At 30.9% G+C, this 16,544-nt stretch overlaps 1 protein-coding gene across 1 annotated transcript; it reads right to left on the bottom strand.

Annotated features, from left to right (window-relative positions):
- Nucleotides 1-1,134: 1,134 nt before the first annotated feature.
- LOC142334208 (mitochondrial coenzyme A diphosphatase NUDT8) lies at nt 1,135-7,694 on the bottom strand. Its single transcript, XM_075382041.1, has one exon. The coding sequence runs from the start codon at nt 7,140-7,142 to the stop codon at nt 6,375-6,377; it is 768 nt and encodes a 255-aa protein (XP_075238156.1). The 5' UTR covers nt 7,143-7,694; the 3' UTR covers nt 1,135-6,374.
- Nucleotides 7,695-16,544: the final 8,850 nt, after the last annotated feature.

Genomic DNA, 16,544 nt, shown 5'->3' on the forward strand with positions numbered 1-16,544 from the left:
GAGGGTCTGATACTTTGCAAATAAAAAAAATGAAATACTTCAGTGTTTGCTAGCCAGGAAGGAAGAATGCTAAAAACATTTAGCATGGTTAGACCACAATCAATCATTAGTGATTAAACAAAATATAGAAGTGATTTTAAGGACCTTATTAATAATTAAAAAAAGAAATAAAAAAAATTAACTATGTGAAGATACTGTACTGTAAATAATATGTATTTAATAAAAATTATTTAAACATATAACTATGTACAGGTTAAAAAATACACAGAAAATTTCTTGAAAGAAATTACATTAACAGTTATGTTGTCTGTTTTGTTAGAGATGGATATTGTTAATTTTTTATGAATACAATTCTTTTTAGCAAATATTGCACAATCATAAATATAAACACATGATTAAATTAACATGTTTAATTTTCAATAAATTGTATTTATGATTAATTCTTATGGCCATTACATACAATTACAAAATAACTTTTACTTTTAGCAGGAAGTAACTATTCCAAATTTTAGCAATCTAAATATTTAACAAATAAAAGAATTAGTGATGACTGATCTAGGGAGGGCTTTTCCAGTTAACTGTATGTAAATCTTTTATTTCTGTGTATCTAAATAATTTATTTGTTAAGTTTATTTCTCAGTAATGTGAACAACATTGCATCACCAACTGGCACTAACTAGTCAGTACATTTTGTCGACAATATTGATGAATCTGCTCAGCTTTATTTGATCATCAATAAATTTGCTAGCTTTATGAACAGCAATATATTCTTTTTCTCAAACTTTAGAAAATATTGATCCATTATATAGCACTTTAAGAAATAACGGCTTCTCAATAAGAAGCTGATTTGCAGATAAAACAGTAAAATTTTATGTGAAAATAAATAATTTTTTATAAGATTGACAAAACTAATTTATGTGGAATTATTTACAACTTTATGCTAACATTTTTATAAAAAAATTTGTAAAAAAATTCACAAAATTACTGAAATTTTGTAAAACAATTGCAATTAATTACAAGTGTAAATATTAAGTCAAAACATAAAGTACATAAAATTAATTTAAATCTACTTAAAAAAAAAATACATTTATATTGTAAATGTAAACTTATTTGTAATTTGTAAGTTTGCCTTTTTTATTTTTACTAAAGTATTATCTTTTTTTAAACAAAATAAAACATGTTTTTCATCATATGCCATTTTTCTGGGATACACGATCATCATTATTTTTGATGATGTATACCAACTTACTAACCTGTATAAAAAATAGTGTCAAAAAGTATATTATACTCTAAATGTTTTACCATAAAATCGAGTTTTTTCTATTTATAGAAAAAGTAAATGTATAAAGTACATCTATATATACATTTTTCTGCTATTAATTATAAGGTCAATATTTTTTTACAAAAGATTAAAAAAACTATCCAAGCAAATGATAAACATATCTTAAGAATTATTTGGGGGAGGGGGAATCTACTTAATTGCTCCTTTCCCTCATAAAAGTAATTCAATGGATAGAAAAACTCCTGTTTCCAATATAAAAATTGCAAAATTATATTTTTAAAAATACTTTTCAGACTTATGATAATGCTTAATACTTAAGTATCTTTTCCTGAAATCATCATAAATCTGTTAACATTATTAGATTAATATAAGAAACACCTTTTTTTTTTATAAATGAAGGCACAAATTGTACGAAGGCCTCGTAAAAGGAAAAAAAACCACTTTACCTGAATGGCTATAGAATGATAGTTGAGTCGAGAGAAAAGTTCTGGTGAAATTTTACAACTCTATGAAAGGATAAAATAAATAAAGTTTCATCCAAATCTAAAATGATGGTTTTCATTGCCTTAAACTGATCTGGAATGACTGTAACAACTGCTCAATAAGAACAAATGATACTTAAACTATAGGTGTAGAAAATTATCTCTATCATAAAATTTCATCAGTTATGTATTCACAGTTTTACATTTATAGTATTTATTTCAGTAGGCTACTAAAAGGGTTGAGTTACATTTGTAAAATGTTGTTTTCCTAATATAATTTTATCAATCTATGCCATTTTTAATATATTTAAAATTAAAATTAATTTTATTAAATGGTTTTTTTAATAAGTAAAAAAAAGGTTCTTAATAAATAATATTAGTGGTTAGATGTATTATTTTTACAAAATCTTTTTGATAGTAGTTAACTTGGGGTATTAGGAGGTCTGGCACCCAATAAGCACTTTAGCTATTAGGCTAGTTTGCAATTTTTAGGCAACCTCAAACAGATTTTTTACTGCAAATGATCACTTTTTCAAATTCCAATAAACAGACATGTAGTCAGTATGAAGTATGAATTCAGTTGAAATCACATTGATTAATAATTTATATTTTCCTTAAATCAAATAAAAGCATATTTAACTCTGTTTTACGCATACAAAGGTGTTTTACTGTGATATGTTTTCAATGCTGATCTTAAATAAACTGCTGGGTTAAGCTTCTGTAAGTGACAATTAATAGAATCATATATAAAAAAATAAGCATTAATTCATAACATGTACTTAATCACAGTACCACTAAATGCACAACATTAAATTGGAGAACAAAATGAATACTTGATTCTACTACAGCAAACTGATTCTGCTTGGATATTTGATTTTAATTAATGAATACTAGGATCTGTGCTTCAAAGAGCTCAGATTTTAAAGAGATTGAAAAATGGACAGAGTTAAAATAAAGACAAAATTACTAATTACTATAGACAAAACAAAATCAATATCCTAAATAGTACTCTTTTATTATTGGAAGAAATATTCTACCTTAAAATTGAAAAGAGAAAATGGTCAAGATTTACTTCAATAATCTAAATAATATAATAATCACATTTCAATTATCTCTAGTTCATGATGTAATTAAAAAGAGAACATAAGTACTCAGTTGAATTTTATTAAGACAGCACGACTCACATTTCCCCAATTTATAAAAATACTAGTATAGTATAACTACGTTATATTTATATTACTACACTAGTATATCAATTACAAAACAACCTAGAAATTTAAGTGATTTTTAAGTTTTAAAATAGCTTAAGACATTGATTACATTTTTTATCTGTGTGGCTGTAAAAAATGTTCTGCTTGTTAGTCTCTGGTAATCCACAATCCTCTCTAAGATCTGTTACGATGAAAGGTAGAAACCTCGAGAAAGTGCTGTTCTGTTACATGTCTCAAAAACATAATAGCTGGATAAAGGATCTAATTAAATTTAATAGACTTAATAAAAATGACATCAGGTTAATTTTTGTGTAACCAAAGCCAGATGAAAGAATTTATTGATTCTATTTTGACCTATCCCTTCTTGAGGCATTGCATCCACCTAGACTGTAAACTCACCTTAATAAAAGATTAACAGTCATTCACTGTTAACTAGTCCACAAGACAACTATAAGGGTTGGAATATGTTCTATTCAATAAATAAAACTAATGTAGAATCCAAAAGTGAACTTAGCAGAAGATGACAAAAAAATGTGTGAATAAGAAAAAATATTACAATAACAAAAAAACATACAACCACGCGACATAATGGCAAACAGCACAGTAAAATTATTACAATTATTCCATCTAAGAAGATTGGGTATCCTAAGTAAGAAAAAGTATCAATAACTTTATGAAAATGTATCAATAACAAAACCACTTCTGCCATCCATCATATCAACACTTTCATGGGACAATTCACTCTCATATGCCTCCTATGCCATCTGCTCAGGAACCGGAGTGGTCTGCTTTTGTTATATCAATGTCATATGGAAGGAACAGTGTGAGGGGGCAACTTCCTATAGGTTTTAAGCCAGCCTATTAGCAGGCTTGCTGATTATTTTTACTTTCGTATAAATCAGGATTTTGCTGAATTACTCACCAATCAACGAAAATTGCAACTACAATTTGACGTAAATGGTATTTGTTCCCTTCCTTGATGTGATACAGTCCCTAAGCAAAACAATAAAACATTTAACTATAGGTTGGGCAAGGTCATTTCAGATAGCTCCATTGAAGAGCTATATAAAATTTAAGAAGCTATCAATTAGCTACTAAATTTTAGCCTAAATATTTAAAAAATAATATTTTATCAAGTTGTATCGCTTCTACCTCGTACATATATAAATATACACTTATTTATTTCAGAGAGATAATACTGGATTGATGTTTTACCAAATACAGTTACATTATCATTTTCTCTCCTAACAGAGCAAGAATGTGTCACCATGATAGACTCATCATAGTTTAAGAATGCTGATCTAATAAAAAATAAAAAATCACTATGAAAAATTAAATAAAAGCAGAAATAGGGAATAAATTTAGTTTTATATGAATTGTGATAAATTAAATAAACATACTTTAATTTAACCAACAATATTAATTATGACTTCAATTTATAAAAAAAGATTATGATTTCTAAACCATTACTTTACATCCATTTTCAAGAAAATAATTATTTTTAGAGTGTTTATTTTTAAGTGTAATTAAAATTGTTTATTTTAATTTTGATGCTGAATAGCATCAAAGGAATACTACCATGCAAAGTATCTAAAACAAACCACTATGACAACTCTTCAGATATTGCAGTCACAATCAGTATCAAAATCTGGTTCAGTTAGGACTGGATAAGCATCATTACTAATCTGTTGTTGTTGAAGCTGTTATATGAAGCTTCTGCAAATCCAGTTTTTATTTGAATGTGCACAATACTGGTGATCACGTGGAAGTGCAATTAATTGCATTGCTCAAGAACATTGGTATTAGACTGCGAATCTCTGCTAATATATAAAGGGGCTTTGCACCCTGTGGTGAGGTAGCATAATATCAAAATAAAAGTATGTGTTAAATAAAGCTAATATAACAGTAATCAAAATAAGTATAAAATTGATTTATAATTAAAATATAATGTTAATTTCGTTTAATGCTGGCCTACAACATTAATTTTGTTAATGCTATTTGCTTAATTACTGGCAATTTTTATTGTATTTGATAGTTTAAATGTACAACACCAATAAACTGTAATATCACAAACGATCTAATTTACATTTTATCACAGACATCAAGCATCAACAAATAAAAAAGTTTAAGTCTGTTTGAAAATAAACAACACATAATATAAAAATTACTTAAAAAGAACTTAATATATAAATACTTAAAGTTAATTTTGGTCTATATTTAAAAAAAAATTAATTTACAAGTGCTTAATAGGCAGCTTCTTTAGGCTTAAAAATAAGCTTAAACACAATTAAAATCTTAGACTGCACACATCTTATATGTATTCTGAAAAGACTATGTTTCTATTAACACAAGTTACAACAAAAGTCAATGATTTTTCACCAGCTTCACAGTATTTAAAAGTATAAAAATATAATTACTCTCATAAATTGTTACACTACTAGATATGATTTACAAGTTCATAATTATCTCCGAGATGTAGAGTCTTAGAAATATCCTCCTCCACCAGCAGTATGGTACCAACAGTGTGGTACATTAAAGCAGAGTAACAAACTTCTTCTGACAGCATTTCATAAGTATCAAAATAGATTACTTTGTCCATGTAATAAATAAGCAACGCTTTATAGATTATTAACAAGAAATCCACAATCTTAAAGTTAATATGCACAGATTAATAAAAAATAATAATTTATAGCTGTCGTTTATCATTATTCAGCCCTAAGGGATTCAAGGTAATACAGCAATAAAATGTATGAAATTATAACCGGCATCAGTTTTACATAACTTTTGTGATGATGCATTTTTCATTAAATTTCTTTGTTAAAATAACAACAGATGCATTTCAATCTAACTAAGCAGTTTTTGCAATTAAATACGGCAATTTTCAGAGATGACCATATAACTGACAGCAGGCAATGTGAACAACATGAACAAAACCAAAACAGAAAATTTTGTTGGATTTTATAATTAAAATAGTTATATAAATGGTTTTCCATTACACCACAACTGAAGACTGGATTTTTTTACAAATGTATATATATATATATATATATATATATATATATATATATATACACACACATACATATTCTTCAAAACATGATTGTTTAAATCTTAGTAATCTCAAATGGATTTTTGGTTAAGCTTTTGTGCTGCCTCTTTTCATAATTATATATATATATATATATGTTCATATTCTTTTATTGCAGTACAAAGTTACAAACAATATGTGAGGTACGGTTTGAGAAAAATATTACAACAAAATAAAACCACTCCTTATTTAACTTGTTTGCCATTCATTACTTTACTGAGTGAATGTCCAACAATAAAATCTGGTCTTTCAGAATAAAATAAAGTCCTTCAGTACTAACAAAGAATTGAAGCGAAAAATACATACATTCTTCAAGTGTGTAATTTATGATTGTAATCATTTGGTAGAAGAGCAGAAAGAATCAGATGAATCATAACTGCTGTCATACCCCAAATTCTGTAAGGTGTATGAGGGTAAACAGGCATTATGTAAATATTTTCATTTTTATTACGGAACTTAGTGAATTTACAATTATCTTTGTTGCAAAAATGAGATAAGGGAACTGTAAAAGCCAACTCAACTTCATCAGGATTGGGTTTCATGCTAATTTCATTAATGTCACCAATAAAACCTAACACAGGTAAGACACTAAATTCAACACCAATAATAGGGTTCCCATGTCCCCAAACATCAATAAAATTCCTACAAATACGCAATTCCTCTTCTGTTTCACGTAATGCTGTTTCACATAAACTGACGTCTTCAGGGTCCTGAACTCCACCGGGGAATGAAACTTGTCCCCTGTGTCGTTTCAAATCGCGCCTTCTTAAAGTAAATAACAACGAAATTTCATTATTTTGGGTACAAAGTGGAATCAAAACAGCTGCCTTCTTTAATGGTTTCTTTTTAACAAACGACGGCACAGAAATTTTTTGTAACCTTGCCATACAATTCTTTTTATTTTCTTCATTTATAAACTCGGCTACTGAAATAGTCTTAAAACAACTTTTTTGGGTAAACATTCTGCACGAGTGGTACAAATATGCGCTATCACCGATAACAGAGCAGCTACACAATTTTGATCCATAGTTAACCTTTAATATAACCTCAAATAACGGAAGTCTGACAACAGAAAACATTTTTAATCACAGGTTCACAATCTTCGTTAGAAAGATGGACTGTAATACAAAAAAAAATTAAATTAAATAACAATTTGTCTGCAACATTACTCTTGATTTAAAACTTTTGTATCATAACAGTAACACAGTACAATTGGTTCAGCCATACAGCTCAGCTGATACATCAGCTGATTTACTTGTGGATAAAAGTAGATTTTAGCAGAACAGCATGAACCACACTGCGGAAGTAACGTAATTTAAACGTTACTTTGCAATATTTTTGTTTATGACGTACAGCAGTGGAAATTGCACAACATTATTAAATTACTAAATCATTTGTTAATTAGTTATTAAATAAATACATTAGCATTAACAAACATTAGTACATGTCATTTACATCCAAAAAAACATTTATGTAAGCAAATTCATCCTTGAAGCCTACATCCCTAACAAAAATACACAAAACACCATTATTATACGCCGAGATATAAATTGATAAAAATGCTACATAACACTGGAAAACAAGCAAGATCAAGACAAATTAAATTCGAGCAGATATGACCGCATTGCTCGATATTCTGAAACGTTATACAGTTAATGGCTTGTGGGTTGCCCCACTTCCAACATCTTAGCAGATATCTTTTTACCAAACTAAATGCTACAGTTTTGCCTCACTTTTTATATTGTACTTCTGTTTTATCTAAATGTAATAACAATGGTATAATGTACTTTAATTATAACTTTTGTAAAATAAGGATGCACTTTATTTTAAAATATAATTTTAGAACACAAGTAATGTCAAACCATTATCTACAAAATTGTATATTGATTTTTTTTTTAATCATCTTATCTTATTAGTAAAAATTGTTACATACCTCAAAGTAAGAAATAAGGACACACGCGCGCGCGCACACACACACACACACATATATATATATATATATATATATATATATATATATATATAGAAAAAAGAAAATACCTGTTGAAATTAAAAATTGTAAAACTAATGAAATTAAAAATAAATGTATTTAAATTTGTGATGTAAAAGGAAATGGGTTTAGATTGAAATGATTTTATTTTGTAAATTGTTGTTTTTCATATACCAGTATCACATCTTATGTTTGAAAATTTTCTTTGTTTAAAGGGATTTAGAATGAAAAAAATTTGAAATAAATTTATTGTAAAATAGTGGTACCTCTTTAGATATTAAAAATTTTAATTAGCTACATCCTAATAAATATATAAATTTAAAAAATATATATACAAAGTGATTTGCAAAGAAAATGTTTCTTACAAACATTCAGAAAATTTTCTACGGGTGAAAATAAAGAAGAGAGTTCATACCAACATAGTTTCATTAACACTTCATTAGCGAGTGTCAGCTGGCAAAACATTTCGCCTTGATTTCTGTGCCTACTGTAAACTTGCGCCAGACTGAAATTCTTGGGATCCAAACTAAAAAAAATTTTATGATTTTATACGAAATCTGAAGTCAAAAATTGAACTGTATTTTTAGTACTTTTCAAGAAATCTGGGGTAAAAGAAAAAAAGATAAGGGTAAAAAAGGCATTATTTTATGTTTGGCGTAAAATAATTTTTTTAAATGGGAAAGAAACACATAAACGTTAAAATAAATTTTGTAGAGAATATGATTCTGAGTAAAATAGTGTGAATAAAGTCCATGGAAACTAAATACAAGCTTAAGAATTTTTAAGTTTATTAAAAACAAAACATATCAAAATGTAGCAGATCTTAGAAACTGTATCTCTATTACACTAAGTACTGAAGTTTCTTATGCGAGTGGGACAGTTGAGACAAGAAAAACCACTTCATTAAAAAAGACTGGTCAAAAGAAGCATTCACAGCCAGGTAGAAAAATATTATTCATCAAATTCTTATGAATCTGAAAAATCTGTACTTTCCACTACCACATAAAACTTATGTGTAATAATGTATCTTTCACCATTACACATAAAACTTGGTTCCATGAAAAATTACATCAAAGCGTTGGATTGTAATAGCCAAGATTTCTTTTATCTTAAGATCAATAAGTTATACCTTAAGTTTTACAGGATTGGTGAGACAAAATTCAAGGAAGGAATATTTGTTGGGCCACAGATACGTAAGCTAATGAAGGATTCAAACTTTGAGAGGAGTTTGAATGAAACTGAGAAAGTAGCATCAGTATCATTTTAAAATATTGTTCAATCATTCCTGGTCAAAAAGAAACCAAAGAATTATGTAGAATTGGGGAGTGAACTTCTTGACAACAATAAAAACTGGGATTCAATATGTCTAAAAATACATATGTTACATTTACATTCGAACTTTTTTCTAACAAACCTTCACAATGTAAGAGATGAGCATGGTAAACTCTTTCATCAGGATATATCAATGAAGGAAACACACTACCATGGAAATTAGAGTCTGAATATGGTTGACAATTACTGCTAGAGACTGAATACAGGAGAAAGCTAAAGAAAAGAAGATATTAGAAAAGATCATATCATTCCTTAGACTATATAACTCCTAAAAGAATCAGATTTTCTTTAAATCTATGTTATTAAAACCTTTGCCCTCCCCATTCAGTTTTGGTTTGCAGATTTGAAGTCAATGTGAAAAAATACTATAAAATACACCTGATTGAATGCATATAACAAAAAAAAAATTCTTTTTCTTTGACCAGTGTTATTAAAATAACAGCAAGATTTTATAAAAAAAAAACGAATTTTGTAAACAAATATTTACTAATTCATCAAGTATCTTAAATTTAATATTTTGGTATTTTCTGTAAATTTTAAGTTTTGAGCTCTAAGAGAATTCAGTGTATAAATTTTTTATAGAAAAATATTATAATAATACTTAAGTAGAACAAAGGCTTGACACATGTATTGTCCAATGATAAGGGGACTCTAGTTCTTAGTGCCCTTTCAACGACAATTTTAAATGGATTCCCCCATGGGTCTGTATCAATTTCTGAGATGAATTGCTTCCAAGATGCCCTTTTAGAGTCTCTAATAAGCTTATTGAGCTTGCTCCTGCACTTCCTATATTGGGCCATGAATAACTATCCTAATGAGTAGAGATGCGTTAGCTGTGTGAGCCTCCTAGTCTCAAGGCACAACCTGCATTTCCGAGCAATATCTTCTGTCCACCAATATAATGGGGAATGATTCTTCCAACAATACCCAAGAGGGAAAAGAGCAGCACATGCTGTTTTTAAGCAGTCAAACATACATGTGGCCCCGTCCTCTACCGCAGTAACCTCGCATACCGCACTGAGATCCAATGTCTCTGCAAATTCTTTTGGGTCCATACCCCTGGTACTCCAGCTAAGGGGAACCAGCCTCCCAGCCCCCGGAGAACTTCCATCTGTAACACTCATGAGAATGGCCTGGTGATCACTCACTAGGTAGTCTTCACTCACCTGCCAGTCCCAAATCCACACCACCAAAGCTGGCGTAGAAGAAGTAAGATCAATAATGGACCCGGTGGTCCCCCTCCTGAACGTTAGTGTACCCCCAGAATTGAGGCATTCTAGATCCAGTAGTGTGACAGCCTCAGTCAGCAACCTGCCCTTCACGTCGTTTCCAGATATTCACGCACAGCAGCCAACCCAATTTTATTTTATTTTACTATAAATCAACAACATATCCAACAACTCTCCAAACAAAAACAGATTTGTGATATCACATATTGTGAATGACTGACCGAACAACAACACTAACACTGCTCAAATGAATATTCAAATGCTTGACCCTAAACTTAATTGTTGATTAGCTGTTATTGCCAACCAATGAATAAATTTTACACAAAGAAGAAAGGAGGGCTAATATCTGTCTACTTTACATTGAGTCTGAAATAAATAAAGCTGATGCCGAACGAAGAGGTATGAACCAGGTGAACACAAAATTGTGCGACAGCTACTATGCGCCTGATTTAAGTTCTATCATAAGAATAATACAGAAATAGTTGGCTATTACTTGGTATATTCTAAAACATTTGATGTTTTTTAATTTAAGAAAACTTTATTATAAATTAATAAATACACTAAAGTTATCTTCGATAGTAATCTTGTTTTACTGTTGCAGCAGTAATTCTCATGCGTAGCTACACAAAATAATGGTAATTGTGAGTCTGAACGTCCTCAACCTTTTTCAATTTGAAGTATGTTGAAAAATATTTTATATAATTAATAAATATACAAGTTTCAAAAGTCGGAAGAATGAAATTTCCTCATTATTCTTCCTCAGAATCTGTAATAGCAGTAGCGTTGTTATCAGCTGTTTTGGGCAACTCCATCATATAGTCAGGATACAGTGAACCAAGAAAGGACCATAAATGATGTAATCGGGTCTTGTAGTTACTGTATTTTTTTTTTTGAAAAACAACTCTGCGAAATGCCCGTGCAAGTGGTGCTTACAGTTTCCTACCAAGGAACGTTTGAACGTACTTCTCATCATGCACGTTCGATTGTCTGTTTATGAGCTCCCGTGTCCGGATGTATGAAATTATATTTGTGATTCATCGCTAAATGTTGGTAGCCCTCGTCTTGCAAACAATTACATGTCTTCCAGCAATTGCTAACATTTATTGTACCGGGAAAAAATGTTTTTTATCTGATAGGCAATAAGGTGACGTATATGATAACTGGTGTATCTAACTCTACAGGTATTATACTGTTAAAAGAGAAAATTGGGAAAAAAGATCTTAACAGTAATTTGGATTTACATGGTCCCGTATCGGTTATATGGACACCTACTAAAATCCAATCGTTTGCGTATATAAAAATAAAATCACCTATACGTATAACTTATATAATTTTTACTTTAACGTTAATCAGATGAGGTTAGCGAGCGAAGAGAGCTAGGTTATGTTTGATTAGATTATGTAGATTCCGTATAATGACGTATCACGCACTATATCAATAAAACCTAACCAAGCATAATCTACGTTCGCTTCGCTCGCTAACTTCGTCTAATTAACGTTAGATATACAAATTGTATATATATTTTATCTATTTAGGTGGCCAGTAGACAGCTTCATTTTATTCTGGCTATATGATGGAGTTGCCCAAAACAGCTGATAACGCTACTGCCATTACAGATTCTGAGGACGAATACTAAGATAATTAACCTCTTCCGACTTTTGAAACTTGCATTTTTATTAATTATATGACATATTTTTCAACACACTTCAAATAAGGGCGCTAATGAGGTAGCCTCTTTCTTATACGATTATGTTAATTTTTTGTCAACAGACGTTACTGAGTTGTGCCTGTTTGTTGATTCTGCCCTGGTCAGAACAGGAATCATACGTTAGTTAGACTTTGTGCTAGTCTGACAGCATCAGAGAGATTTCACAAAATATGAGTAGTCCAAAAGTCGCAGTACAGCCTATTATTTCGTAAGTTGTAAAGAAAATGAAACATTTGGATACACAAACGTAAACTAGGTATGAAGACCCACCTTTGGGGCACATCACAACAATGGCCGCCATTTTGAATCGCCGTCCATCTATTTAAATGGGAAGGAGGTCATGTTCCGTATGAAAAGAGATTGAAATTTTACCAGGAACTCATTTCTGCAATTAGATTTCACGTAACTGTTACGGTGTAGGAATTATTGGCATCCAAAAGTTTGAAAATCTTTTACAAATGACATGTGATGGCTTTGACGAAGCAAGAGCGAATTGAGGTGATCGTGATGTCTGGTGAACGAAGCAGTCGAGTCGTTGCAGCAGATTTCAACAGGCGCCACCCGGAGAGACCACTGATTTCGCATGACACTGTTGCATGTCTCTTATTCAAATTCACGGAAACTGGAAACCTGTCCGACAGGCGACGCAATGGTCGTCCCAAACCTTCCACTGATGAGACAACCTCGACGATAGTCTTGGCTGCCTTTGCGAGGACCTTACAACGCAGCACTCGACGTCTTGCAAGTGAAATTGGTGTTAGTCGTTCCTATATTCTGCGTATTCTTCACAGCAACAAATGGCAGCCATTTAAGATGCAAATGTTGCAAAAGATTTCTGAGGATGACCCAAACAGACGTGTCGAGTTCTGAACGTGGGCATTACGACAATATCAGAAAAACCATACATTCCCACAGAATATACTATTCAGTGACGAGGCAATGCTTTATATGAGTAGCGAAGAGAACCGGCAGAATCACCGATATTGGTGTGATGAAAATCCCCACTGGATTGATTCATCTAATGTCATTGGAGATGTTAAAGTGTGGTGTGAGATATCGGGTACCCTTGTGATTGGACCAATTTTCATTGATGGAACCCTTAATTCTCAGCGGTACTTGGACGTGCTGAGAGACACTGTCTTTCCTGCCCTTTTAGATAAAGATGGAACATTCCCTTCGTTTTTTCAACAAGATAGTACTCCGCCACACTTTGGGCTAAATGTTCGTCAGTGGCTCGATATCCAGTTGCCTGAGCAGTAGATTGGTCAGCGTGGCCCAGTGGAATGGTCACCAAGATCACCTGACCTCACACCTATGGACTTTATTTGTGGGATAATTTGAAGCAACTTGTTTACGCAAAGAATATTCGTGATGTTCACCATCTGCAACAAAGAATTACGCTTTGCTTCATGGAAATCGCACCAGAAGTTCTTCTGTGAGTGTCTGCTACTGGATTAAACGACTGGAGTTATATGCATTCAACAAAACGGTCGACATATTGAACACATTATGTAGTCCTCCAGTGTCAAATCTGGATGCTAGTAACTGCTAACTGTAACAGTTATGTGAAATCTGATTGCAGAAATGAATTCCTGGTAAAATTTCAATCTCTTTTGATACGTCACATGAACCCCTTCCTATTTAAATAAATGGACGGCGATCCAAAATGGCGTCCATTGTTGTGTTATGCCCCAAAGGTGGACTCTCATATCTAATTTACTTTGGTGTATTCAAATGTTTCATTTTCTTTATAACTTGTGAAATAGTAGGTCGTACTGCAACTTTTGGACCACTTTGTAGATTGCAAATTTTCTGAGCGTGGTCATTCATATCTTCACTGTGACAGGGATTTTGGTGTTTTTAAAAAGAAATTCAAAGATTTAATCGATTTTATGTTAAGATCCAAAGGATTATTTTAAGATTGTATGCAATGCAAAGAAAAACGTTGTAGTTAAAGTTGTGGAAACTTCAGATATTCTAGATATTGACAGTTGGTGGCCGCATTATTTAAAAAAAAAACTGTCCATTCTTTAGAAACCAGCTCAATTGATACAACACGGCAATAGAAGCAAAGTTTGGTGCCTACTCATTTCAAACATTTTGAATTCTCTTCTGAAAACAAAGGAGTCATTGTTGGGCACACTTATATTGAAAGTTTTATGAAATATAAATTCGTTATTGGAAAGCCTACACCTTCAAACTTCTCTATGCCAGCAAGACCTGCTTATCTGTACAACCTTGTTCCAGTTTATGGGAAAAAGCTTCAAGATATTATAGAGCTAATAGTGTATGTGCAACAAAAAAAAAGGCCGTTAAATCTTTTGAAGAAATATCGACCTGGAACTCTAAATAATAGAACCTTAGTAAAACATTTTTCTTATCTTAATTATTATTGAATTCTTGTATACCAGTGTAACGTTTTAGTAATATTCATTTAATTTAAACGAGAAATAAAGTTTATATGTATGGATAATACCAAACTGTTTTATTTTTATCACCAAAATTAGTAGAAAGGAACTAAGTCAAAATTAAAAAAAAAAATTATTGAATTCAAATCAAAAGCAAAAAATGGTGCTGCCTTAAATAATGTTAATAGAACATATAAAGAACACTACCAATTTTTGTGGTATTTTTATCTTACAATTTTATAACAGCAGAACGTTTTTCATCCTGAAAAATAGCAAAAACTGACTATTCCCTTTCTCCTCAGGCTCATTCAATTGTATTACACCAATTAAAAAAAAAAATAATATTTTTGTGGTAATCACCCTTTTTATTGGATTCGAAAACTAATAATGCACCGTTTACAAATCCATCTTCATTCACTACCATCAACTGTTTTTCTTTGCTACTTGCCGATTTAATACCAGTACTTAAACCAGATAGGAAAGCCTGTTTTGATGTAACGAAAGTGTCACACCAAACTTGATTGACTGAATCATCTTCGGTCATCCTAGTTTCATTCAGATAAAAAATCTTTTTTCCCATTTTTCTAAACTGTAATTTATTTCAAATATTTCCTTCACCAAATCTTTATGTCATCTCTATCAATGATAAAACTATTTCTACTTTTTCCTGTAAATTTGAAACCCACCGATAAAAGAAGTTTATGTAAACTAGCCCGAGTAATTTTCGGTAGATCCGGATCACTTTTGACAGCTGAAAGTACCTTATTGAGTGTGGGCAATTCATTTTTAAAAAAAACACCTTGGACTGACAGCATTTTTATTGAAATCGTTAAAATGACCTAAAACGGGTTTTGGACGTTTTCTTACTTTTTTAGTGTGTATACTACCGCATTTTTTCCGCTCGCGATCTCTCGATACTTGAAATGGATATGTCCGGGAATTCAGATGTAAGCGCTTCTATTAGTTTAATTTCTAAAGGAGGGTATTTTTGGTGAAATTTATTGAAAACATTAAGAAGTCCTTTCCCCACTTCCTAATACCTTTCCTATATTTAAATATACAGCAAGAAGGACTCTCGGCCATAGTTATTAAATTTCAAGACACTTAAAAACACTTATATAAAAAAAAATTAATTAATCTAACATTGCAATAAAGCAAATAAATCATAAATTTCAGTATGATACTTATTTAATCTAAATTAATGACTAAACCAACCTCACTCAAAGTAATTTCTATCATGAGCAGCTAACAACGCCAGAGTTGAAATTAAAGTGAAGTTTCTCAAGACCAAATAATCATTTTTAAAATAGCGTTGGACATATAATTTAACTGTGTCATTAAAATATATAAAGCTAAGAAGTATTGCTACTGTTTATATAGCATCGTAGATGAAATGTACCGAATGGAAATTCAAATACTTGGACTAACACACGGTACGTTTATTTACTCCAGGCCTCAAGTAGCAAATAATATGAATATTATAAAATTATAAAAATTAAATTAGTACAAATTTTCAATAATAGTGCACTGTTTACATTGCTGTAGACCTAAAATATTTATAATTATATAATAATAACTTATAACGTGATAATCTGAGATTAACAACCGGCGTAAGTAATTAACGTTCTTATCGGATGGTAGCTATTTTTAAAACTGATGTGTCATTTTTGTTCAGCCGGTGGATTGCAATCAACTGGTTGAAGGATGCCATATGTATGCGTGTTGTATATTTACATGTACCATACACACACACACACACACACACACATGCAGATTGTTTAATTCAGGCCCAAACGTAAAGTACGCAGAAAATA

This window comes from Lycorma delicatula, chromosome 1, assembly GCF_047948215.1.
Source record: "Lycorma delicatula isolate Av1 chromosome 1, ASM4794821v1, whole genome shotgun sequence".
NCBI classification, from domain to species: Eukaryota; Metazoa; Arthropoda; class Insecta; order Hemiptera; family Fulgoridae; genus Lycorma; species Lycorma delicatula.